At 42.4% G+C, this 24,631-nt stretch overlaps 1 protein-coding gene across 4 annotated transcripts in view; it reads right to left on the reverse strand.

The window, feature by feature from the left end:
* Positions 1–15,671, reverse strand: part of LOC101487744 (uncharacterized) — a 74,788-nt gene extending 59,117 nt beyond the window's left edge. The window contains exons 1-15 of one of the 4 annotated variants that reach the window (XM_014413951.4): positions 15,159–15,671; positions 13,269–13,576; positions 10,695–10,766; positions 7,049–7,150; positions 6,760–6,870; positions 6,458–6,568; positions 6,228–6,338; positions 5,905–6,015; positions 4,869–4,982; positions 4,461–4,571; positions 2,973–3,083; positions 2,669–2,779; positions 2,385–2,495; positions 757–867; positions 552–662 (exon numbers count right to left, since the gene is read on the reverse strand). In XM_014413951.4, the coding sequence (XP_014269437.3) occupies positions 552–662; positions 757–867; positions 2,385–2,495; positions 2,669–2,779; positions 2,973–3,083; positions 4,461–4,571; positions 4,869–4,982; positions 5,905–6,015; positions 6,228–6,338; positions 6,458–6,568; positions 6,760–6,870; positions 7,049–7,150; positions 10,695–10,766; positions 13,269–13,576; positions 15,159–15,183 (1,731 nt within the window). In that variant the 5' untranslated portion in view covers positions 15,184–15,671. Of the gene's footprint in view, positions 1–551; positions 663–756; positions 868–2,384; positions 2,496–2,668; positions 2,780–2,924; positions 3,084–4,460; positions 4,572–4,868; positions 4,983–5,904; positions 6,016–6,227; positions 6,339–6,457; positions 6,569–6,759; positions 6,871–7,048; positions 7,151–10,694; positions 10,767–13,268; positions 13,577–15,158 lie in introns of those variants that run through there. The other 3 variants (XM_014413952.4, XM_014413953.4, XM_076888504.1) reach the window with 3 other exon arrangements.
* Between the last annotated feature and the right edge of the window lie 8,960 nt (positions 15,672–24,631).

The raw sequence follows: 24,631 nt of genomic DNA on the forward strand, positions 1-24,631 counted from the left end.
CCCTTTGTAAACAGAGGGTTTGCACAGCAGGTGGGTGGGGCTTCTGTGCTCACAGCTGACGACACATGGGCCAAAAGATTAAAAAAAGAAAAAAACAGCCTGAAACTGGGTGTTTAGAGCTTTCTGAACTTTGACCTTTGACACACTGACCTCTCTCACCTAACTTGAACCTGTGAGCAGGCTAAGCATGAACATCCACCACTGTGCATGTGACAGAAATTCACATGAAAGCATGAAAAGTCCACGTGAACAAATCAAGCAGTTTCTGAGATTCTGCAGACAAACTGTTTGTTTTGCCACAGAGCAGAGATGTGCAGACAGCCTCCATTTGTCCGTGTGGCACATTCACACTGAGGTTTTTATTCAGAGAGAAGAACTGTCACATCACTGTTTTTGTTTTTAGGTTATTTTTCAGTGTGATGAGACTCAGGTTCATAATCAGAGTTTGTTAAAAAAGAAAAGAAGAAGAAGAAAAGCTCAACCTCCCAAAAACGACATGCTTTATCATAACTGATGGGAGACTGGAGCAGAGGTCATGACATCACATTTACCTCGCTCAGCATGTCGCTCATCTCTCTGGCGAAGCTGGTTTCTGAAGTGGCGGGCAGAGTGGAGTACAGCGAGCTGGACATCTCCTTCTTCCCACCCTCCTTATATTTAATCTGGTTAAATCCACAACAGGAAACACGAATAATCTTCACTCGTTGGATCTATTTTCTCATGTCAGAGCAACACAAACTGAAAGGCTGCTCTCACCTCACTGAGCAGCTCTGCGGCCTCTTTAGCGTGTTGTGTCTCCAGAGTTTCAGGCAGCAGAGAATACAGGCATCCGCTCGCCTTCTTCCTTCCATCTTCTTTATATTTCACCTGCAGACGTCAACAAAAACGAACAAATATCACTTCTCAGTAAACGACGGCCATCACTGTGACACTCCTCAGGATCGATGCGAATCAATCAAAGTGTCTCTGTGAAAAAGGCGACGGAGAAGAAAAAGTGGGATCAAATTAGATGTAGCTTTTTTTAATGAAACGAGAATGAGACAGTCACATAGTCACATAACCAAACCCATATGCAACATATTATTAGACAATGCCTCTCTTCTTCGCACCTCCGACAGCACTGATGGATAACTGCAGCTGATCCCGTCAGCACCGTGCGTCCTGCCGTACCACAAAACTTGCGGGAAAAGCTCCAAAGATATAAACGAGTCCACGGCGCTGGCCTAGCCTCTGGTGCCTCTGCTGGATGCATCAGAAAGCACGGGACCCAAAGGATCCAGTGCCAGTGTCCTGTGCCAGACACCACACGACACCCCAGAGATCCCGTCATCACGCTCCGGTGGGTCAGAGCTGCTTGAGCAGCACTAAACACAGAAAGCAATAACTGTCTGGTCCAGATGTCCCGTATTTACAGTCTCCTTTGGGCTTTGACCAACACATTTGATCCAGCATCTGCCTCACACGTGGCCCACAAAGTCCAGCCAAGTCGGAGACTTTGAGCCGACACGTCACTCAGACTAAACCCAGACGTGTCCTCAGTCTGGGACAGGAGCTGTTAGTGAGAGTCCTCTGAATGACTTCAACAAACAAGAGATGACATGAACTATGACTTGAATCATTGGGCCGTCAGTGATCATGTTAATAGAAACTACAGTTCGCACTCTGCTGTTGGAGCGCAAGCTTCAAACGATTGAGGAGTGAAGCAGCTCACTCTCACAATGCAGCGGTATATTTAGCACAAGCCTCTTCATTTTTTAATGAAAATTCGACTTCACGCTGCTGCGCGGCTGATGCTCACTCGCTGTTACTGCGACATCTAAAAAACGAGTGGAAAACAGATTCTTTTCAGCTCTAATTCACATTTTTACACATCAGTATCACGTCTAAGTTGCTTTTCCATTTTTCAGCTTTGATTCTCTGTCACTGAGTAAATATTGATTTAACTGAGAAATGAGATTTGAAATGATTTATTCAGTCTGTCAGGGATGTGAAAAGGTTTTTTCCTGCCACAGTTCAAGGAAAGACCCAAAGACTGAGAGCACAAGATGAAAGGATGGTTTTCATATCAAGAAAACAGGAAGTGCTGCACTGAAGTAGCAGGAAAACCAGAGTCGTCCGAATGTAAGGAGCCAGAACCGAACACAGAGGAGCGTGTCACCGAAAGTGCAGCAGCCGTGTCATGTTCTGGTGGACGTGGACGCTCATTTGGAAGTCAAGCTCAAATATCTGACAGCCTCACTGATTAAAGGCTCCGTTTTTATTATTTTTCTTTCACTTTGAAACACTCCTCGCCCTTATTTTTGCTTCAAATCTTCTTTCTTACCTCAAACATCTTTCTTAGTCATACTTTAACAACAGTAAACATGTCATCGTGTGCCGTGTACCTCACTCTGCAGCTCAGACAGCTGTTTGGCCAGCTGTGTCTCTGTGGTCTCTGGGAGCCGATGGTACAAACTGCTCTGAATCTTCTGCTTCAGACCTTCTTTATATTTCACCTGCAGGAGACAAGACGAGGCTGAGTTCAACATTAAAGCTAACACAGTTTAAAGATGGCTGAAGAACAACACAATGATCCTTGAAAATCGTATGATGATCATATAAATGTCTTTTTTACTAATAGTCTTACTCAGGTTTAAAGTTTTTTTTAAAAAACCTGGTTGTTGGGTACCTCACTCTGCAGGTCTGACACCTGCTTGGCGTGCTGGGTGTCGATGGTCTCGGGCAGCAGAGAGTACAGGCTGATGTTCATCTCCTTTTTACCGTCTTCTTTATACTTCACCTGTGATCACAGCAAAGTTCATCCACACAGAAAATACTTCTACAAAAATCTGCACGTTTCTCCTGAAATGATCCCAAATGTTACTGAAATAACTCGAACTACAAAATATCATTTAATTAAATAAGTCCAAAAAATCTCCACCTACAGATGTAATTTATTCTAACATTTCTCTGGCTTTGTACAGTTCCTGTACCTCACTGCACAGCTCCGACACCTCCCTGGCGCGAGCCGTCTCCAGCGTTTCCGGGAGCAGAGCGTACAGAGACGAGTTCACGCCCTTCTTCCCCGACTCCTTGTAGCGCCTCTGAAAACAAAGACAAATGTTAATCCAGCGTCAGCTCATAAAAGCCTTCAAACACGAACAAACATGAAATATAAATGTGCAGTAAAAGTCCACGTCTGTGCTCACAGGTACAACCTACAAAACTGTCGGGAAGCTAACTCCAGGTATCTATGTGCAACTTTCAGAGGTCAAAAAAGACAAATACGTGTTTCTGAGTAATTAAAAAGAGAAATCCAAGAGCAACACAGGACTGTTTATTTTTTAGAAAGGTGCAAAATCAGGTGCAGAGGTCCAGCGCTTAACAAATAAATGATCCCCCCTCCTCACAGCTGACCTGAATTAACACTGTTGGTAATTTTTAATGTTTCTGTAATTGTTAATCCATCAGCATTCACAAACAATTTAATTAAAATCATATTTTTTATGTCAAAATAGAATTATTGTTGTTATCCAGGAAGTAAAGCAAGTTAGTTTAACCTCCTAGGACCTGGCGTCCACATCACATTTTGGGTTATTTAGACCAAAATACTCAATTTTGCTCTACAAGGGCCTGATATCCACTTACGAGAACATTATACTGCTACTGTTCTATCAAAGTTTTAAACGAATATCATCATATGTGGCTCTGATTTTCATAAAAACAAAAATAAGGTAAATTCTTTGTTTTTACATTCATCGGGCCCCAATCAGCCCAAATATCAAAGAGAAATTAAAAATGCTGCCGTGGAAGAGTTCAGGTCTTAAGATGAAGTGACAGTAACTCTGTATTTACTGAACAGTTTGTTTCAGTGGTTGATTGTTATGCTTGATTCATGTGTCTGACACACAGAGGTCCAGTGTGAAGACTCAGATCTGGGTCCAAAATTGAGAATTCAGTTTATTACATGTCTCATAAATAACAATATCATTTTCAGTTTTAAACAACTTTGTGACTGATTCCTAAAATATTTGTGTTTCCTCATTTTAATGACAGGTGGGCTAATAAATTGTTATCTCTGCACCAACTGATTTATGTGAAATGTTCAAATAATCTGCACCAAGAAAAAACAGGAAAACTGAAAGAGGAAAGTGTGCGACAGTGTGGACCTTCCCACTGGTGTTTATTCCACCCATATAGACACAGAATGAGACTTTTCATATTTCAGTAAATGCCTTCTGCTTAATTTAAAGGGTGCATTGAGCAGCGTTACAGGAATAAAACTTTGCCCACAGCTTTAATGCTGGTTTCTGTAAAACCACAGCGGCACCACCTCAGGGGACAAACTGCACTCATAAACATACAATGAGGCACTTTATTTTCCCACAGTGTGCACGTGAAACAACTAATTTTCCCTTTTTATAACTAATCACACACGAGTTGTGATTATATCTGCACACGTAGCTGTGAGGCTGGCTCACCTCGCTCTGCAGCTCAGCAACTGTTTTAGCAAACTGGGTCTCGGCGGTTTCTGGGAGCTGAGAGTAGAAACTCTGGGAGAGGCTCCTCCTGCCGCCCTCTTTGTACTTACTCTGAGGGGAGACAACACAAAATAATGCATCAGATGTTCATGGTGGACCTGTGGGGATCCTGTGAGTCAGTAATGTAAAAACACAGAACAGAGTCTTGTTGTTTTTAATGTCTTATATGAATCTATCAAAGGAAACTTCTTCTTCTGCTCCTCATTCAACGCTGTGAGAACAAATGGGAACTTTCAGGTCTCGAGAATATTCCTGACATTTTGCTGCCGAGTCCGACAGCACGAGAGCTTGTGGAGAGTTTCAGCCTGTTTGCACACAGTATGTTGTAAAGGTGCGCCTGTGTCGTACCTCGCTGTGCATCTCAGTCATCTCTCTGGCAAACTGGATCTCTGTGGTGTCGGGCAGCTGCGAGTAGAGAGAGGCGGGAGCTCCTCTAACCATCGTCTTAGGGCGATAATTCACCTGGGACAGAGAGCGAGTGATGAGAGGCTGAGCTCAGGGATAAAACAGAGAAGACGACAACAGCAAAAAACAGAACGATTTCAGAAAAAGAGCCATCTGTTCAAACTCTGAGCCTCTGCTGCTCGTTCAGTAACGCCCGGGATGGCTGCGAGGCCTTCCTTCTTTCCATCCTTCCTTCCTTCCTCTCTCCTTTCCTTACTGTTCCTTCTTTTGTTGCTCTGCTTTCTTTCCTCGTCTTTCCCATTCTCCTTTCCTTTCCATCTTCTCCTCGCCGTTTCCTTTCTTATGCCCTTCCTTCCTTCTTTCTTTCTCGTTCATCCTTCCTTCCTCATCTATCTTTTTCTTCCTCTCTTAATTTAGTTCTCTTTATTTTACTTTCTCACTTTCTTTCTTCTTCTCTTCCTTTCTTTCTTCTTTCCTCTCACCTGTTTCCTTCCTGTCTTTATTTCTTTTCCTTTTCTCTCTCTTTTTTCCTTTCTTCATCTCACCCTTCCTCTTTCATCCTTCCTTCTATCTCTTTCTTCCTCTTTAGTTTCAGTCCTGTCTTTATTATTTTCTTCCACTTCCTTTCTTCTTCTCTCACCTTTCTCTTTTTTTCTCTCTCTTGTCCTTTCCATTCTTCCTTCTTTCCTTCCCTCTATCTTTCCTTCATGTCTCACTGTCAACTTTGGTGTAATTTTGCTTTTTCTTTGCTGTTTCTAAAAATGTATGTTACATATTTTGTTACATTTGCATTCACTCAAATCTGAAAGACCGAAGGTAGAAATGAGTCTCGAGCAGGCGCATTTAATCTTGCACTGACAGATATTTGTAAAAGAGGATCATGGATACAGTTTGTGTGTGTGTGTGTGTGTGTGTGTGTGTGTGTGTGTGTGTGTGTGTGTGTGTGTGTGTGTGTGTGTGTGTGTGTGTGTGTGTGTACCTCACTCTGCAGCTGTGACACCTCCAGAGCGTGCTGTATTTCTGGAGTATCAGCGAGCTGGGAGTAGATGGAGATGGAGGCCTTCCTCTTCCCATCTTCTTTGTACTTTTTCTGAAACAGAACGACATCAGAACCAATCAGAATAGACCAGGAAGTAACAAGACACAAACTAGTAGCTCTTTACAGATTAACTTTAAAGTCAGTGTGGCGGACGTCTTCCGAGCTCTACAGCTGCATGAATCTGCCACAGTCAGCGTGAGCAGCTGTGATACGGGCTCAGCTGAAACATGTTGACACAGAGCTGCTGTACAACAGCCGAGTACCTCGCTCTGGAACTCGTGGACGGTCTTGGCGAGCTGCATCTCGGTGGTTTCGGGAAGCTGAGAGTACAAACTGCTGCTCATCTCCTTCTTTCCCTCCTCCTTGTACTTGTTCTGAGGAGCAGAGAGAGTTTCAGAGGGACGAGCGGTGCTGACATAACACTTCATTCACTCATCTTCATTTATTTTCCATTTTAACATTTAGTCTCAACAATCCATCCGTCGGGTCTGACCTCGCTCAGTATCTCAGACAGCTCTTTGACAAACTGGGTCTCTGTGGTTTCTGGCAGCAGAGAATAAAGGGACGAGGAAATCTTTGTCTTCACGTTTCCTTTGTATTTAATCTGAAAAACAAACACACGCGACTGTCAGTGCTAAAGCCAATGAAACATTTTTAATGGGAAATTTAAAAAATCCTCTTTTTAAGACATCGGTCTTGTCTTCAGAGTTTCAGTCATACTTTCTATGAGAACGCTGTAAACATGGCTCGTGTGGAGAAACTGACTAAAATCTGGCTGTGCTGAAGTTGAACTACCTCGCTCTGCAGCTCTGAAGCCTCTCTGGCGTGTTGCGTCTCGGGAGTCTCCGGCAGGATGGAGTACAGCGAAACAGCCGCCTCCTTCTTCCCCTCCTCCTTATACTTAGACTGAAACAGTCACATTTCAGCACAATGAGCAGACAACTCGATCAACGTTTAAAAGAGAGAGAACGAGTCATCGTAGGGCCAATTTTAGACCGTAAAGATGAGGAAATGTTAGACAAAGACAGCAGATCTGGCCTGGTCCTCACTTAACATTGAAGCACAAGTACGATGTGTGTCAGACCTCAGAGATCACAGCGCTGATGTTCTTGGCGTGGATGAGTTCGGCTCCGGGAACAAACAGACTCTGTCCCTTCATCTTCTCGAAGTCTTCTTTATATCTGACCTGGAGGATGAAACACGAGTGTTAACGTGTTTCTGAGCCGAACTTCTCGTGAACTTGAGCTGCGTCCCCACGAGAACCGTGTGATGTGTTTTTCAGCCGTGCAGACGTTTCATCCCTTCAGGTTGTGAGTTTCAGAATCTCTCTCTGCTGCCTACCTTTTAATTAGCATCAGAGGATTGAAATACATTAACTGCATTATGTAACTTACACTGGGGATCACTGACAGCACAAGCCGACCCCGTTACATGAACTCCAGGTGAAGTATCACTGCTACACCTTCTCCTGATTGGCTCCTGCCTGACTGAGCTCTCCTCTCTTCTGTTTGGTATTAGGTTTTATCGGGTGGGCGGGGCTTGTGTGTCTCCAGAGCTGCGTGGGCTCTCCAGAAAGCTGATTAATTGGTTGTACGTTTGGGGAATTTTGTGGGCTTTCACCATTGTTGTATACATATACGTATAAGTTTCATTATTTAATGGTTAAACAATGAAACTTATATCTACAGTTACTCTGGATGTCTCTTAATTTCTGGATTATTCTCAGTTTTATTCTCTGTTCAACAAAACAAGCTGCTTTTATTAACTTCATGATCCCAGACTGATTAAAACTATGCAAACTCTCTGTATTCTGGTGCTTTGCTAATGAAGTGACCTGCAAATAGTTCACCATATATTTTCACAATGTGCAGTTTGGTGTTTGTCTGAATCTGATTGGATGTTCGGTCCAATAACAGCCTGGCAGATTTTCTGTAGAGACTCTGGAGAAAAATGGAATTAATCCACAGACGACAATCTGTCACAGCCAATCTGTGACAGGAAGTCAGTGTGGGCAAAAAGCGACAGGTGCTTAAAGTACTAAATACAGCTTCGATGGCTTCTAACCAGGAACACGCGAGGCCGACTTCAGACTCAACACAAATAAGCAGAACAACACGTTCTCAACACCTCGACACAAACCAACGCTTGGTCAGACACCTATTCTCACCATATTTTTAATAAAGCGGCTCTCAAACAAGACAAACATAGTTCAGCCTCCAACAATTTTCTTCATTATTTATTATTAAAAATAGAAAAGGATGAAAGTTGAGTTTAAAGGAAATAAAGGTGAGCACAGTGCAGTCAGCAGACTCCTGTTTGTACACTGTTCTTATAAAACTTCCACAGCCGCTGTCCCGAGGGAAGGGGGACCATTAATCCTGTTTCAGTTTATTTACACCTCATTTTATGGTTTTTAAAACTCGTCCTTTTGCTGTTGTTCGATCAGGTTTAGCCATTACTTAGTTAGAGTTGGGGTTACAATACACTCCTACACCATGTTAAGCTTCTCAGACACGTCCTTGGTTACCGAGGTTAACCAAAGCCCCATTGGCTACCTGAGGCTTGCTATAAAAGTGAGCCAGTCTCCATATGGGATGGCTGTGGCTCAGGGGGTACAGCAGGCTATCTACCAACTGGAAGGTTAATGGTTTGAGCCCCGCCTCCTCTAGTTTTGCCCCTGATGTGTTCACTGAAGTACAAAAGTGTGATTGTTAGTTTAAAAGTGTTTAGATGTAGAAGTTGAAGAGTAGAAAAGCATTATTAGTTCTAGTCCATTAGCCATAAACGTCAGTATTAAACTGTAAAGCAGAACATTTTGTGCTTTCTTGGGCACATTTAACCTTTCATAACATCTGCAGAGAAACGTCTTCTATTCTTAGGGCTCAGTGCGAGTGGTTGGACCTAGCAGCGGTAGCTACATCTATATTTTAGATATGGTCTGATAAATGTAGCTGTCTTCCTTCAAGTTATAGAATCAACCAAAGAAAAAAAATCTGATTTTTTCCACCATCTGTTGTGCAAATTCATTAAGATTCTGCCGAAGGATGGCAAAGTCATTAGTGTGTGTTACACCTCTTAAAAGGATGTTTGAGGGCAGGTTTTCTCCCATGTAGAGAGCGGCTGGAGGAATAAAAGTGAAAATGATTTCATCAGGTGGGTTGAGTTGCTTCCACTGTAGCTGATGACTCATTCTGCTGTTGCTAACAGCCAAGCTGCCAAGTTTGTCTCACACCAGGGAATCAATATCTCGCCCTCCCACATCCAACAGCAACATTCAGCCTCATTCAGCGTTTTACTCCAAAAGGCTGTTTTAGAAGTCAGAAAGCATTTTTTCTCCTTTGAGTATATTTTCTCTGCGTGTTGAATAAAGGGCAGCGCTGCACTTTGGTTACCAATGGCAACGCTCTTCGTGCTGGAAGAGAGGATGACACATTTCTGTCTTACGCCTCGAGAAGTTCACATTTTATTCATGAGTTACAAATCAGGCGACGCAAACAGCAGCAGGTGTTACGCACCACGTCGGACTTCACCGTGATGACATTTCAGCCCGAGAATTTAGCCGAGCTAGCAGCATGACATCAGCAGAGCCAACTGGGACCCCAACGGCTATTCTGCTGGTGTAGCCTCTCAGGCCTCTGCTGTGGGTGGTGCATATACGAGCCGAAGTTTCCACTTTTGCTTTTCTGTGACGGGAACATTTACAATTGCAGAGGCATTTAATCTTAAATCACATGATAATCATTGTCTGCATTTCTAAGCAGTCTGCTTAGAGAGATGGGAACATGATGACAACACTTTGTGTCATTATGTTCCCAACTGTCACATTGACAGCCATGAAACATTTCACAGATATTCACATGATCCTCTCTCAGAACTGAATCAATGATTTCAGAGGGCTGAAAACTGGAACATTCAGGAGCTCCCTCACTGCAGTGAACCTCATTAGTTCTGTTGAAATTAGCAGAATGATGTTGAATTAGATTTGAATATTTTGGCAACTAGTGCATGATTCTTTCTGCAAAAAGCAAAAACAGAGCAATAGCAATGGCCTCCATTTCCCCCAAAGATATAAAAAAAAAACGAATAAACAGGGTTTTTCTTTTTTAAAGATGAGGCTCAGTTGTGCTGTTGGTAATACAAAGAGTTCATGTGGGCAACAAAGTATTTCAAGGAAAGATCCTGTTGATTCGTACACTTCTCAATGTCACTGGACAGGAGCGTCGATCGGATCAACGGTGGAACGTCACCTGGTACATTTACTCAAGTACAGTTTTATTGTTCGTGTAATGTATTTGAGCATCTTTATGTTCTGCTGATTTTATTTCTAAAGCAAGTATTTGAAACTTGAAAAAAAACCTGACCCTTGAACTATATTTTAATGCAAACATTGTGCTTTCTATTCCAAAACATTAGTTTGAAAGGTTTACTTACTTCTGATTTGTACATTTTAAAATATAGATCTACTATTGTAATTATGAATTACAGATCAAACCATCAGGCAGTTTATAAGTTCATAAAATCCTCTCCAGCTGCCTAAGAAGGAGAAAATGACGACATTATAGCTGCTGCACGCCGTTAGCGTGTTAGCGCACACGTGTGTTTGTGCATGCTGCTCAAACTAACTTACAGTGCTTACACTAAGTGCAGCATCACAGAGCTGTAGACACAACTGTAGACAATAAGCATGAACGGTGACATTAAAATAATGAGGTGACACTGAATGAACTCACGTCACTGGCGAGCAGGCTGCACCTCCTGTTAAACGCCGGGTCTGGCAGCGGAGGCTTCCCGTCAGACGAGGCCTGAAAAACACGAGACGATATATAAGAATAATTCTGACATTATATAGACAGAAACCAGGAAAAAACATTATTATCCTTGGATGTAGGAAAATTCCAGCATTTACATGAGTGGCCATTAAGCCTTTAAGACCTACCATAGAACCAAGTCCGCCAGAGCTTATATTATATTTTTACATGCTGTAGTGCCATTTTTGGGAGCATTTCAAGTTGCTATACATCAATACAACTGTTATAGCCCATATTTTAATAATATGTCTGCATTAAGTCCATAGTATCTACATAAATGCAAAAAAGTGCAACAAACTACAAAAAAAAATTGGAAATCGTTTTTGTGGGTTTTTTTTACATACATTTCTACTTAGAGAAATTTAAGAGGCTTATCCCTCAAAACCTTAAATACAAAAAAAGTTGCAAAAAATAGTTTCCAACAACAGGAAATTTATTTTGAGTGTCTTCATAGTTTTATTTTTGACATACACCAATTTTTATATACTGCAGAATAAATGAAAATAAATCCTATAATGCAAATTTGCAAAGAAACCAGCAGGTGCATCAAAATAAACTATTTAAAGCAGTGCAATCTGAGTTCTAAGCATCCCAGAAACTATTCAGAAAAGCATGAAGTCAAACATGACTTATAAAAACACCAGTATAGGCTTTTAAGGCCTATAAGTAAAAAAAACGTCATTTTCCGCGAAAATGATGTCACTTCCGGTTTCGGACAGGTAATGGCGGACATGCGGTAGTTCGCACTGACGTCTATTTCAATGTAGGAAGTGTTACAAACAGCTGATCGGATCGGCAAAGCGTGTTTCTGGAATATTATGTTTTTGTTCCTGCAAGTGCTTTTTATGCAATGTTTGCAAAGCTATATGTGGAAGGAAACCGTGACTGAGGACAAGCTGGAGGCATAAGATGTAAGTACAACTCCTCTGGTTTCATATGCAAAAAAACATTATTGCGCTAGTTTACGTGGTTCTGGTTCTACAGGGGTTTCAAAAATAGTCGGAGCGTGCCCGCCCGGCTTTAAAGGGTTAATGCTAAAACTAACAGGAAAAATGCAGGTTTGATGATTTTATTTTTAGATGAAATCAGTTTTGCATCCATTGTTTGGGAAAGATTTTAAAAGCAGACAAGCCTGAGTGAAGACCATTAAACACAGTATCCAACATTTCATTTGCTTCTCACACACCTACATGATAACATGGAAACGCTTATAAACAACATGTGGTTTCAGGACATTCGGCTGTCATGCCTTTGCTTTATTTCACTTTTTCAGATGTGACTTTATGATGTCACATGGCACGGAAAATGGTCAGAGTCAGACACACGGGTCAGCTGTCCTCATGCAACCTCACAGCACAAATGAGAGCAACATTAGGTAGAAGTCTAGTGTCCTTCATGACACCTCTGCATGTTACCAGGCTGCAGACAACATGTTGAGCATAGAGTTTATTCATGCAGGTCAAAGAGTCAAGATCAGCCACAATCATGCCAAATTAGCTGATCTCTACAATTCTAATTGCTAATGTTTTGCTGCAAGCCTCTTTGCAACCCCACCATCCACTCCATGGGTATAAAACAGCAATGGAAGTCCAATGAAAAGAGCAATAAAGTCTTCCTGGCTGAAGTAGAAACTGATGGACTGACTTCACTAATGATCCAGAGCAACAGAAAGCTTTGAGTCAACCAGTGGAAACTTCCCTAATTCATGCACTGTTAATCCTTTGACTTTCTTAACAGGCTGTATTCAGCCCCCCAAAATCCCACTATCCAAGGCTAATAATGGCACATTTTCATTTGTAGTTTCACTAATCCTCTCTAAGCCTTTATAAAAACCTGCAGTGCCAGACAAAGGCCCGCGCCAAGGTCAACTGAAAGACTCCCACTCAGAGCTTAGAGGTGTGGGGGTGTGACTCCTCTTAACAAAATTTGCTGCTCTACAGACTTCATCAAAGAACGGGAAGATTCTCAAAGTGTTTGGTAGTTTGGGAACATGCTGCTGTAGTTAACAGGGAAATCAGTCAAAGAATAACCAAATAAGCACAACTTTTATGGAGATCTCCTGCTGCCTCCAGAAGCTGTTTCTCTCTGCAGAACAATTATGTTTGTTCTAATTAGACTGATGTTAAGACCATTAAGATTTGTAAAGAGATCAGATTTATCATGGAGGCTTTCTAACAATAGAAAATGGTGGGAAACTTTATTTATTTTCTCTCTTTTATGTTTGATGAGATGAGAGCTGCACAAATGTAACTCAGGGAAGCAGAATTTAGCCCTTTTTCCTGAAAAGCCTTGAAACTATTTTAAGATCCTCTTTGGTGTGAGCAGCAGGCTTCGTGTTCTCCCAAACGTTTCTGTGCTGTGATGAATTTCCTTCTGTTTTGAGTATAATTAAAGCACAAATCCAGGTTTGTAAAAGTTTCATCTCCTCATTTTGTGTTTGATGAGTTTGTTGTTTCTGATAGAGTTTATAAATCAGTCAAATTTCGAGGTTCTCACCTCTGACTCCCACGACACCAGCAACCTCTTTGCTTTTGTATCCTCATCTTCATCCTTTTCCTTTCCACCTGCCTCCACCTTTGCATCATCATCTTCCTCCTCCACTTCCTCTGCTGTATTATGACTTTCAGCCTCTTCATGCAGACCTTCAGCAGTTGTATAAGCAACCGTGCCCACAGTGGTCGCTGATGTTACCGTGGACTCCTCTTCATTTTTCTCCACTGTCACCACCTTTTTTGTCTCTGCAGCTGAAGCCTCGTCATTCTCCACCTCGGCCAGCTCTGTGGGAAAAAAGAGTTCATGTTGAACTCCAGAAGAAATAAACTTGAAATTATATTTATTTGTAAACACACAACAGGGACAAAAGGTAAAAAATGACAAAAGAAACACAAACATGATACCAAAGGTGGGGAACGACACTAAGTGACACACAAGGCAGACAGAAATAATAAACTCAATTTGTAACTCACACTGAATAAAAACCAAGTATTCAGAAAGTGAAAGTGTAAAACATCAGAGTAAGTCAAACATCTCAACAACTCCATCGTCTTCTTCTTTTGGCTGCTCCCTTTAGGAGCCACCACAGTGATCTGTCCACCACCCTGCACGCCTTCCAACAGTACATCCATCAGTCTCCTCCGTCTGAGCTCCTCCTCTTTCACTCCTGCCTGGAAGCTCCATCCAAACATCCTTCCTCTACACATGTCCAAACAGCTCAGCTTTGTCCTTGGACGTTGTCTCCAAACCGTTCGACCCGAGATGTCCGTCTGACATTTCTACTCGTCTCTGATCTTTTCCATTCTGGTCACTTAACATCTTCAGCTCAGCCTCCTGCCTGTTTATCAATGCTACTGTCTCCAAACCACACATCACCTTGTAAACCTTCCCTTTTACTCATCTCCACCCACTCAGCCCTGCCTGCACTCTGTTCTTCAATACCTCAGCTCCAGCCTCCCTTTCATTCACACACATATTCTGTCTTGCTTCTACTGACTTTCATTCCCCTTATTTCCAGTGTATACCTCCACTTCTCTCTCATCCACCTGCTCCCTGAGGAACCAAGACTTAAATAATAAGTCCAAAAATAAACCTTGACATCACTAAAATCACCCTCAAAACAAAAGGAATCCAAAACTAATAATAATCCAAAAACTTCAAGCACTGCGACGACGATCACAACCAAACTCAAACACAACAGAAAAGCCTGAAACCACGACAACTTCTGTGTAACATAAAACTGTAATAACAGTAATAGTTACCACTGGGACAGAAATAAATAATAACACTAGATATAACTCAGCAGTCAATGTAGCCTGTACCCCACGATTAGAAAGTAAGTAAAGCAAAAGTATTTGATTGGACTTTATTCATCATGAACTGGCTCAAAGTAGATGACAGGCAGAGAGTTCACACAAGATGTTCATTTAAATAAAAGATAATTTAATAAACACAAACTAGCCAAAATACAACCATCACAACTGGTCTGATTCCAGGTGGAGTGGAAGAAAAACACGAGCAGCTGATCTGGGTTTGCTTTTATAGCCAGGAAGACACATCCGAGCTGCGTTGGGTCAGTCTTCCCATGTCAGCTGATAACAGGCGGCCAGCAAAGACGAGCCTCCTGTCACAGTCCTCCATGTTACAGTCGCCCTTGAGCTGGTGCTAACAGCTTCCTCAAAGTCATCCTCACCCTGTGATCAAGGTCGTCTTTTGTGCTCACTGGACAACAGGTTGAACTTTGGCTTTTCAGAATAAGATTACAGTCACATTACATTATAAGTCATCTCCTAATTCTGCAGGTTACTGTGTGCTGTTACTTTCATTTTGACACCAAAGATCTCCAACTTTACGTCCTCAGACCTTCACCTCACTCGCTCGTTTTTCTCTCACCTTCAACCTGTGGCTGATTTTCCATGCTGTGCTCTTGGCTTCCTCTGCGTATGTCGGTCTTTCAGGTTTTACTCACTGCCTCTTATTAACCTTCTCCGATGTAGTGATCACTCAGTTTTGTCACTTTGTTCCAGCACTTCACTCCTCCACTCCAGGTCCTTTAAACCTTCTTTGCTGTCACACTTTGAGCTTCTTCGACACTCAGTTTCTGTAATGTCGTGTTCGCCTCTCGTTTCTCTATATATTCAGTAAAACCTGTGAGCGTCTGCACTGCCTCGTCTAGCCTCCTGCGATGGCTGAATGTCTTCTCTGACTCATGTTGATCGAGTGCCTCTTATCATTTTTAGCTTCTACATTTAGCCCGCTACTCAGAATCTTATCACCGCCATGCCCCTCATCCCAGCCACGGTGCCAGCTCTGGTACAGTGCGTGCTGCCCAGAAACAAAGACAGAGGCACCGGAGCTGTGTGACTGTGTGACTGTGTGACTGTGGTGTGTGTGTGTTCAGGGATGAAGGTGTCGTATGCTGGAAGGCATTCACCACTTACAAACAGACAAATATTAATCAGGTGCCTTGGTCCCTGCAGTAACTGATAAACTACAAGCACAGCGTTGACATATTCATTTTAAAATTTCTATATATGTTAAAGTTATTATTATTATTACCGTTTATGTTTAATGTTATTTGAAGAGTGTAAGTCCAAGTTCATTGCTTCATTTAGCTTTGCCTTTGGTGCCCTGAGATAAAGATCCAACAGTGTTGCTGCTGAAAAGATCAAACAACCTCAACATCTCATCTCCAGCTGAGTTTTTTATTTTTCTGCTGAGCAGATGTGCAGCTTTCTGTCTGCAAACCAAAAGTAAACCCACGCAGGGTCAGGAAAGACCAAAAGATCTGAGAGTAGCTACACCACCAGTTTGTAAATCGCTTGATTAATTATGACATTCAAGTCATACATGAAAAAAATCAATATAAATCCACGATAGCAAAAATATCCATCCATCCATCCATTCGCTTCCACTTATCCTTTTCAGGGGTGCTGGAGCCTATCCCAGCTGTCATAGGGCGAGAGGCGGGGTACACCCTGGACAGGTCGCCAGGCTGTCGCAGGGCCAACACACAGGGACAGACAACCATTCGCACCTAGTGGCAATTTGGATTATCCAATTAACCTATCCCCACAAGCTGCATGTCTTTGGACGGTGGGAGGAAGCCGGAGTACCCGGAGGGAAGCCGGAGTACCCGGAGGGAACCCACGCAAACACGGGGAGAACATGCAAAGACCCCGGCCTGATGGTGGAATTGAACATATGGTTGAATTGGAAATATAATAATGTTATATATCACTGATTCCCAAAGCGTGGACTGCGGCTAACACCAAACTCTGCTGGAACATTTAAATAAGGCCCGCGTGGCTGCAGAAGTGAACAGCTGGACAACAAGAAGTCATTTCTGATAAATCAACACCAGAAGTGAGAGCCCACGTGTTCCTGCCTCACCTGGTGTTTAATGTCAAACAACTTAATGTCTTTAAATATTCAGATCTGGTGCTTCAATAGACCTTTGACCTGTCAGGGTGTATCCGTCTACACCTGTTAAACAGGCTTTGGCTCACTGCAATGCTAAACTGGAAAGTAATTAAGAAATTAAGCTCATAGATTAATATATCTGGAAACAAAGAAAATTAATTAAAGGTATGAAATTTAAAAAAAAAAGCATATTATTCTTCATTTTCTGCTCTATTTTTGATCAACTCCATCAAGCAGCTGTTCAGAATGAATCAGTGAAAACATAAACAAATAGTTTATTTGTGGTGTTTAGGTGATGTTCAGAGTTGGGAATGGGATCTGAAGGTCACAGGATTAAGTTTGGTGTTGACTGTTATATATTATATTTACATTTGAAGTTTTAATGCTGGAACTATTTTCAAAATAAAACAATCACTTACTCCCTAAAACGTATTACTGAACTATCATCTGATATTATGCACTGATGAATTTAAATACTTTATCTGTTTATGTTTTCTTTTGTACTCACAGTGTACACAGGTGCAGAATTAAAACACCCATTTCCTTTAAATATTCCAGCATCGTTTGGTATGAATGATTTTCCGATATGAAGCCAGAGACTGCAGGTGATCTGGCTCTGGGATGTGTCAGATGGCTGTCCATGTAAACAGGACGTCGACCTTATAAAGACCGACCGCGTAGGCGCCGAGTGACCATCTGCTCCCAGACTGCACAAAGACTAATCACAGCTCAACACAACAGCAAAGGGTTCATTTATCACCATTGACACCGAATCATCCACATATAACAGCAAACTGACTCTGAATTAAGAAAATACGCATATCAAGCAAAAAATAATAAAATGTGGATAAATGATTCTGATCGTGGATAATGCTGTTGTTGTTGATTATATGAAAAAATAAGCTTCAATAATCAACTGAAAGCTCATTTTTCTCGGTTTGGGCACTTTGGAAATGCACATTGTCCTGGTTACACAACAAATCTTACAAACTGTGACATATTAAAAAAAGTTAATTAATTAAAAAGATTTTTCCAGTACCTGTTACATCCCAAACTAGTAAAAACATCTGTGGACTGGAATGTGCACGGCTCAAACCTGGAAGGCTCCACAACCAGCAAAACCCAGCTCAGCCTGTAAACTATATGACAGGTGACTGTAACCACACACACCACCCACGGCTTGTGCTCTGCTTTCTGAGGCTTTTACAGCGGTGAGCGTAAACTGGCTGCTGCATGTTAGGATTTAAGGACCGTGACTCGACACACTTCCCATTGTGCTTTATTGTTTTAATGACTTTGCACATAAACACTGTTTCCCAGGTTCGGCACAAGCGTCCACCAGCTTTCCAGCTGCCTCTGGTCTCTGACCTCACTATAAACAGGGGGAACCCTCATTACTTAGATCATATCCACCTGTCCCTCTAACCTTGCTGGCGCTGGCCCTTGAGCTCACCGCACCACCCCTCCCCTGCAGCTGTGCCACACCTCCACCACGATTTTAAAGACAAAAGTGACCAAATTTACACGAGAAGGTGAGGAAATAAGCTTTCTGCTAACATGAGCAAGCCTGGTTTGTCGTGGTCTGGGTGGTTTTCCACAGCATCAGCTCCTCCCCAGTGGGTGGAGTCTTTGTTGTTCCTCACCTGATGGCAATCGTACCAGCAGTATTTATGACCGGCGCACTCAACTGGTCTTCGCCAGATTATCTGCCAACTTTAGTCAGTTCTCGGCCTCACGTCCGTTCCTTGGTGACTAATCGTGTGTATTAACCGTATCTCTGTTTTTCTCGTCAGCCTCTGAAACCCACCTACCAAGCTCTCCTGGATACCAGTTTGCTGCCGCCGGTAATCCCTCTCCGTTTTGGAGCTGCCATTCTCTCCTGCCTGCCTCCCTGCATTGCATGCAGCACCCACCTGGACCTCTCCTGCCTCCCCCCTCCACGCAACCCCCACCTGCAAGCTTGTAAGACAGCTCAGTGTACTATCCTTAGATTCACTCGCAACCCTCTGTGGGATTCCCCTGACTGCTCTGTCCTCTGTTTCAGTGCCCTGGCCTGCCACAGTTTCCCCTGCCCAGTACCTGCACCCAGTTATCCCTGCCATCTAGTTATCATCACAGTATTTTTCTCTCGCCTCAGACATCTAGTTTATGTTCATTGATTCTAGTCTGCACTTTCTGTTAGCCTCTGAGCATTGTAAAATAAAATCTCTTTTCGTTACACCTCACCCCTGGCCTCCGGTTTTGAATCTGCACTTGAGTCCATCCCATGTCCACGGGCCACTGCGCCTGACATGGTTAGGAAGCCAAAGACACACATATCTGCTAATTGATGCCACCATTGATTATCTTCCACTTATTAAGAGATTTGCTCTAAGTCATACAATTGATTTCCATGTATAAATGCATTAAAACAGTAAGACAAAGACAGCTGAGAAGGTGAGGTGAGGGTGAAAACACACTGCAGTGCAGTCACATCCCTAATTTTAAACTCATAACAGTCTCCAAATCATTGAGCTGTAACATTCACGCAGCTTACTGTAGTTATGATGTTGGAAAGCATCAATAGAAACCAAAATCTTTTTTTAAGCAGGCAAACAAGTTTATTTCTGCTGCAAAGATTTTAACATTAAATGTCTATGAGGACTCGCTGATGGAGCCAGCCTCTTGTGGCCACTAGAGGAACTGCAGCCTTTGGTACTTCAGCTTCTTTTTCAGCTTTGGAGGTGTCCATTTATTTATTTTGACCAATCACATTAAAAAACTTAGATTTTAAGTTTTTATTGTGATCACTGTGAAGAAAATACAACTGCAAGACTTTACTATCGGATTTCGTTAGAAATCAGGATCAGTTCCACGGACGGATTTGTTCCAAGAACAGCATTTTCCTCCCACAGTTAATTGTAAATGTAAAAAAAAAAAAGAAATATATATAAATACATCAGTTACCATGACAACTGAATAATGTTGGCAAGAAAATGCATTGCTGACTTCTGTTACAGACCAGCATGCTTTCATAACTGGTGATACCATCGTCTTGGGGCACTTTCTCATTAATACTCATAATATTTATCCTTCTACTTGATATTTCTGTGCTCACCAGCACTCACAGAGATCCAAACCCATCAGGGGTCAAACAGTAAATCAGTGGTTCAGTGGCCTGAGAAACAGCTGAGTCCTGGCTGACTTTGGGCCTGCAGCCATCACAGCCTCACCCAGAATCACAGCAAACACGACTCTCTGGGAACGAGCTGCTTTGGTCTCTTCTTGAAGCTGAATTTGGAGTTTTTATAGGTGGTAAAAGAAAGAAAAGAAAGCCTCCTCACTGACCAGCTCTCTCTCTCTCTGTGTCTTTCCTCAGATCTTGTTAATGAATTCTGAAACACAAAGCTTTTCCTGGGAGAGGCCCTGTGATCTCGTCCTGATGTGAACCAGTGCTGCTGCCAGCCACAGCTCAGCAGAAACAACACATTTCTCTTCAGGTTTTCAACAGTTTAATTTTTAATGGAATACTGTACTGCACTACAGATAAACTCAGATCCTGCTGCTGTTACTGACAGTGGAAACTATGCCATACCAGCGCTTTGAAGCTGAAGCGCGTCTCATCTGGAGCTTTTTGCAGATGATGTTTTTCCTTCTAATGAGCCTGCACTGTGATGTGTGGATGACATCGCTCTTTCTCAATTAAGCAAACAGAAAACCAGCTGTGTTATTTCCGGATGCTCTGACCTCGACTCGACTGCCAAGAAGTGGTTGTTGTCGAATTCTCTTATCCTTAATGAGAAGAAAACCGAGATTATGATTTTTGGTAGTAATGCCCTTCGTGCCAAACTCCGGGATGCCTTTGGTTTTCTTAGTTGTTCTCTCTCTGATACTGTCAGGAATCTGGGTGTCTTATTTGACAGCTCCTTTTCACTTGACAAACAAGTGTCTGCTGTTGTCAGATCTAGTTTTTACCAGCTTCGTCTTATCTCTAGGGCTAGGCGCTATATCCCGCATAAAGATCTCGAAAAGCTCATCCACGCCTTTGTAACGTCGAGGCTAGACTATTGTAATTCACTTTATTGTGGTCTCCACTCTTCCCTTTTACAGAGATTACAGACAGTTCAGAATGCTGCAGCTCGCATTCTAACTAAAAGTTTGCCCACATTACTCCTGTCCTTGCCGATCTGCACTGGTTGCCTGTCAAATATCGTATTCAATTTAAAATTTTGTTGTTTACTTTTAAAATTACTAACAACACTGCACCCAGCTACCTTAAGGACCTTTTAAACCCTTATGCTCCTGCTAGGGCTTTAAGGTCATCGTCACAGTTACTGCTGGCTCAGCCCAGATCTCGACTTAAGACTAGAGGTGATCGATCGTTTGCTCTTGTCGCACCTGTGCTGTGGAACAATCTCCCGATTGGCATCCGGGCATCTGATTCTATTCATTCTTTTAAATCACAGCTTAAAACATATCTCTTTAAACTTGCCTTCTCCACCTTTTAATTGCTGGTTTGTTTGTTTGTTTGTTTGGTTGCTGTGACCTATTGACCTCTTGTATTAATTCCCTCCTATCTTTCTATTGGTGTTTTTATTATGGTGGTACAGCTTTTATCTTGCTATTACCCGTGTGCTGTAGTCATTCTTATTGGTAGCTTTTATCTATGAACATAACTCGTTATTTTTATTTATCCTTTATCAATGTTTGAACCTTTTATTGTTTTATGTAAAGCACTTTGGTATGCCCAAGGCTTTTAAATGTGCTCTATAAATAAAGATTGTTGTTGTTGTTGACTCTTTAAGGATCTGTTGCTTGCAAAGAACCTGCGAGTGATCGCTGACAACACAGTGTTTAAAAAATGACTTTCGTGGACGTTAAAGCACTGATGGAGGGGAAGCTCTCATTCAGCATGCCTTGAATTCATCCCAGCTCTCCCAGTACTATTGTAATGGTCTTCATCCAGGTGCCAGTCTGCTGTCGCTCAGTTTTTTTGAAGCTGCACCGAACTCTGCTGGGACACACAAGCAAGGCCAGATGTCACCCTGGTGGCGTCTGACAGTTTCCAATGATTTCAGACTTTATAGGTGTTTCTTTTGTTCCCTCTACACTACAGAGCTGAGCTGATGCACCACAGAGGTGAAACTGCACAGCAGTTTCTCCTAAATGTTGGGATGGACGTCCCCTTTATGAACATTTTTAAATCCTTTAAAAAATATTTTCATTCTTTGGCTTTTAAACCAAACTGAGTTCTGATTTTGACATTTAGAGTTTTTAACACACTTGTAAAATAAACGGACTCATCTTAACACCACTGGACTTGCTTTACAGCACGATGTTGAAGATTAAACTGAGCAATAATCAGGCTTTTTCTATCCTTCTGTATAAATAGCTGCAGATTATTAATATCACCTGTTATGTTGAACATAATAACGGCACGGAGGACAGCAGGGTCGAGGTTAATCTCTGTTCGTTACATCACTTCCACTCTCCCACGTATGTCAGTGCTGTCTCACTACTTTAGTCTAATCATCTTCTTTTACCCAGTCAGCCTCCACTCTGCACTAAATCTCACTTCCTTCATTTCAAATGAAATGCGACCCCCCCCTCCTCCCCGTCTCCGCCTCTCTCAGCGCTCCATCCAAGCCTCCATCTTTAGGGAAAGGGTTAGGAAAGCAAGTCATCAAGTCAAAGCTGATGGTTTCTTACATGTAAAAGTCACTTATTAATTTAACACAGGTCTCAGACTGAATATGAGGTGAAACCTGAAGCCGAGGGGTGGCAGTCGGGGCTGAGACGTGAAGCCTGAGTGGAACATGCTGGATGTGGGAGGTGTGACGACCTGTGTGACAAACTTATGGAGCTTCTCTAAAAATGGCCAGGTGGTGATTAGAGGCTGTCAGCTGGTGGCAGGGTGCTGGAGGGGTGTGATGAAGCAAGTGATACGCAGCAGGTCCAACTCACCACTTTTAGATGTGATGATTTCCTGCTAACGCGCTGGTGCCCGATCCCACAGGGGGGAGCTGTATTTAAGCTACAGGGTGGACCGAAGGCAGGGTCATAAAGTTTCAGCTCGTCAGAACTCCAGGAGTGACAGGATCTCCATCAGGGAATGAATGAATTCCAAAACAGACGCTCGCGCCGCCTTCGATGACAATTACTCTTCGTTAGGTGACAGCAGCATCAGAGCGGGTAATAAAAACCGAGGGAAGCTGAGGAAGAATTTCAAACCTCAGCCATACGACAGACACACTTCTAAGAGCAGATTGAAGCCTGACGTGAGGAACATAAAAAGTTCTCATTTTGATCACCGCAGCTACATCGTTAACATCATCTGGATTCCCACAGCATAGCAATGAGACTCAAGGACAGACGACGAACTACGACACCCGTCAGCGTGTCCGAGCGGTTAGCATGAAACATTTTTCCTAATAAAACACGAGCTGCTGATCATATTCAACTCAAACTGCTTCTCTCCGTCTTCGTCCACCTCCTCTTCCTCACACTTATCCCCCTCATCTTTCTTTTGCCAAGTCAACCTTGAAAAGAGCTGAGTAATAAAAGGTCTGCTGTTAAAGGTCACAGCAATTGAGCGAGAGAGCCAATGTGTGCGTCCTAATTAAAGCAGAGCGAGAGAGGAGGGAGAGTTTGTGCTAACGGAGCGGAATAACGCGATCACTCGGTCAGGTAAACAGAGGCGGAGCCCAAGATCGACAGGCTGGAAATGAAGAACCCAGAAGAGACGAGGGAAAAGAAACGGCTAAATATGTCAGCGTACGATTAACTCAGTCCAACATTGTTCAATCTCATTTTTATACGACTGAACTGTTTCCCAAGTTTCTCACGTGTGCTGGATAACGTGAGGGTCACGCTGCTCACACGTGTGTTAGTCCTGTGATGGGCCGAGGGCGGGCATACCTCACCTTTACACTTCCAACACACAAACAAATTAACTATGTTTTTCTTTTCTAATAAAGTCAAATTGTTTATAACCAGTGTTGGACCTAAACCACATGCCAGGATTCATACATGGTTAAACTGGCCTGAGCCCGGGCAGATTCTACATCAGGGAATCTGCGGGGTTTTCCTCTGCACAGTGAGCAGGTTTCCCAACAGACGACACGTCTCAACCATCTACTGTCAGTCAGACAGTTGGAAACAGGTCAGAAAATGACACTGAATATAAATCAATCTGATAAGTTTTTGCACACATGTCAGTTTTTACTGAATGCTGTTTAACCTCTCAACACCTAGCAGGTCACTGGCAGCCTGCAAAGAGTAAAGTTGGGTTTTGTTACATGCAAATGTTTCTATATGTTACATTTCAAATGATTGTTTTGGGTTTTTAGTGAGAGTTTTTGCATTCACTTGTTTCAAACTGAGCAAATCTGCACAAAACGATGGACCCAAAAGACTCAGACTCCACAGATTCAGTAATTAAGTAATCCCACAACCCCCGATTTCCAGGATAAAACATGGAATAAATACAATGGAGTTCCAATAAATCGACCATACAAACCATCCAAGATCTAATAATATACAAACCAAAATCACAAAGGTCAGCTCTGCAAATAGAAAGTAGAGAGGAATCCCTTTTCCACATTTTCCCAATTCCTAGTTTGCTCCACTTACATGAAACCAAACAAACTCCACACTGACTTTTCCCAGTGATCCACAAAAGCACAAAAAGTTCACTTCACTACCCCACTAACGACAAAACTCAAGAAAATGTCTAGAACAACACAAAGGCAAAGAGTCCACCAGTCTTCAAAGACTATATATAATTTATATGCTAACATATATTTGAGATAAAGAGAGATGTCAAGTCAGAGTACATGTTTTATACTTTATTAAGTATAAACACATGTACTGTTTAAGCTCATATTTGAATGGTTTGAATGGTTTTGAATATTTTGAATCGGTGGAGGAGATGCAGCGTGATAAACTGTAGATGCAGCAGTGCA

Source organism: Maylandia zebra, linkage group LG9 (assembly GCF_041146795.1).
Source record: "Maylandia zebra isolate NMK-2024a linkage group LG9, Mzebra_GT3a, whole genome shotgun sequence".
Taxonomy (NCBI): domain Eukaryota; kingdom Metazoa; phylum Chordata; class Actinopteri; order Cichliformes; family Cichlidae; genus Maylandia; species Maylandia zebra.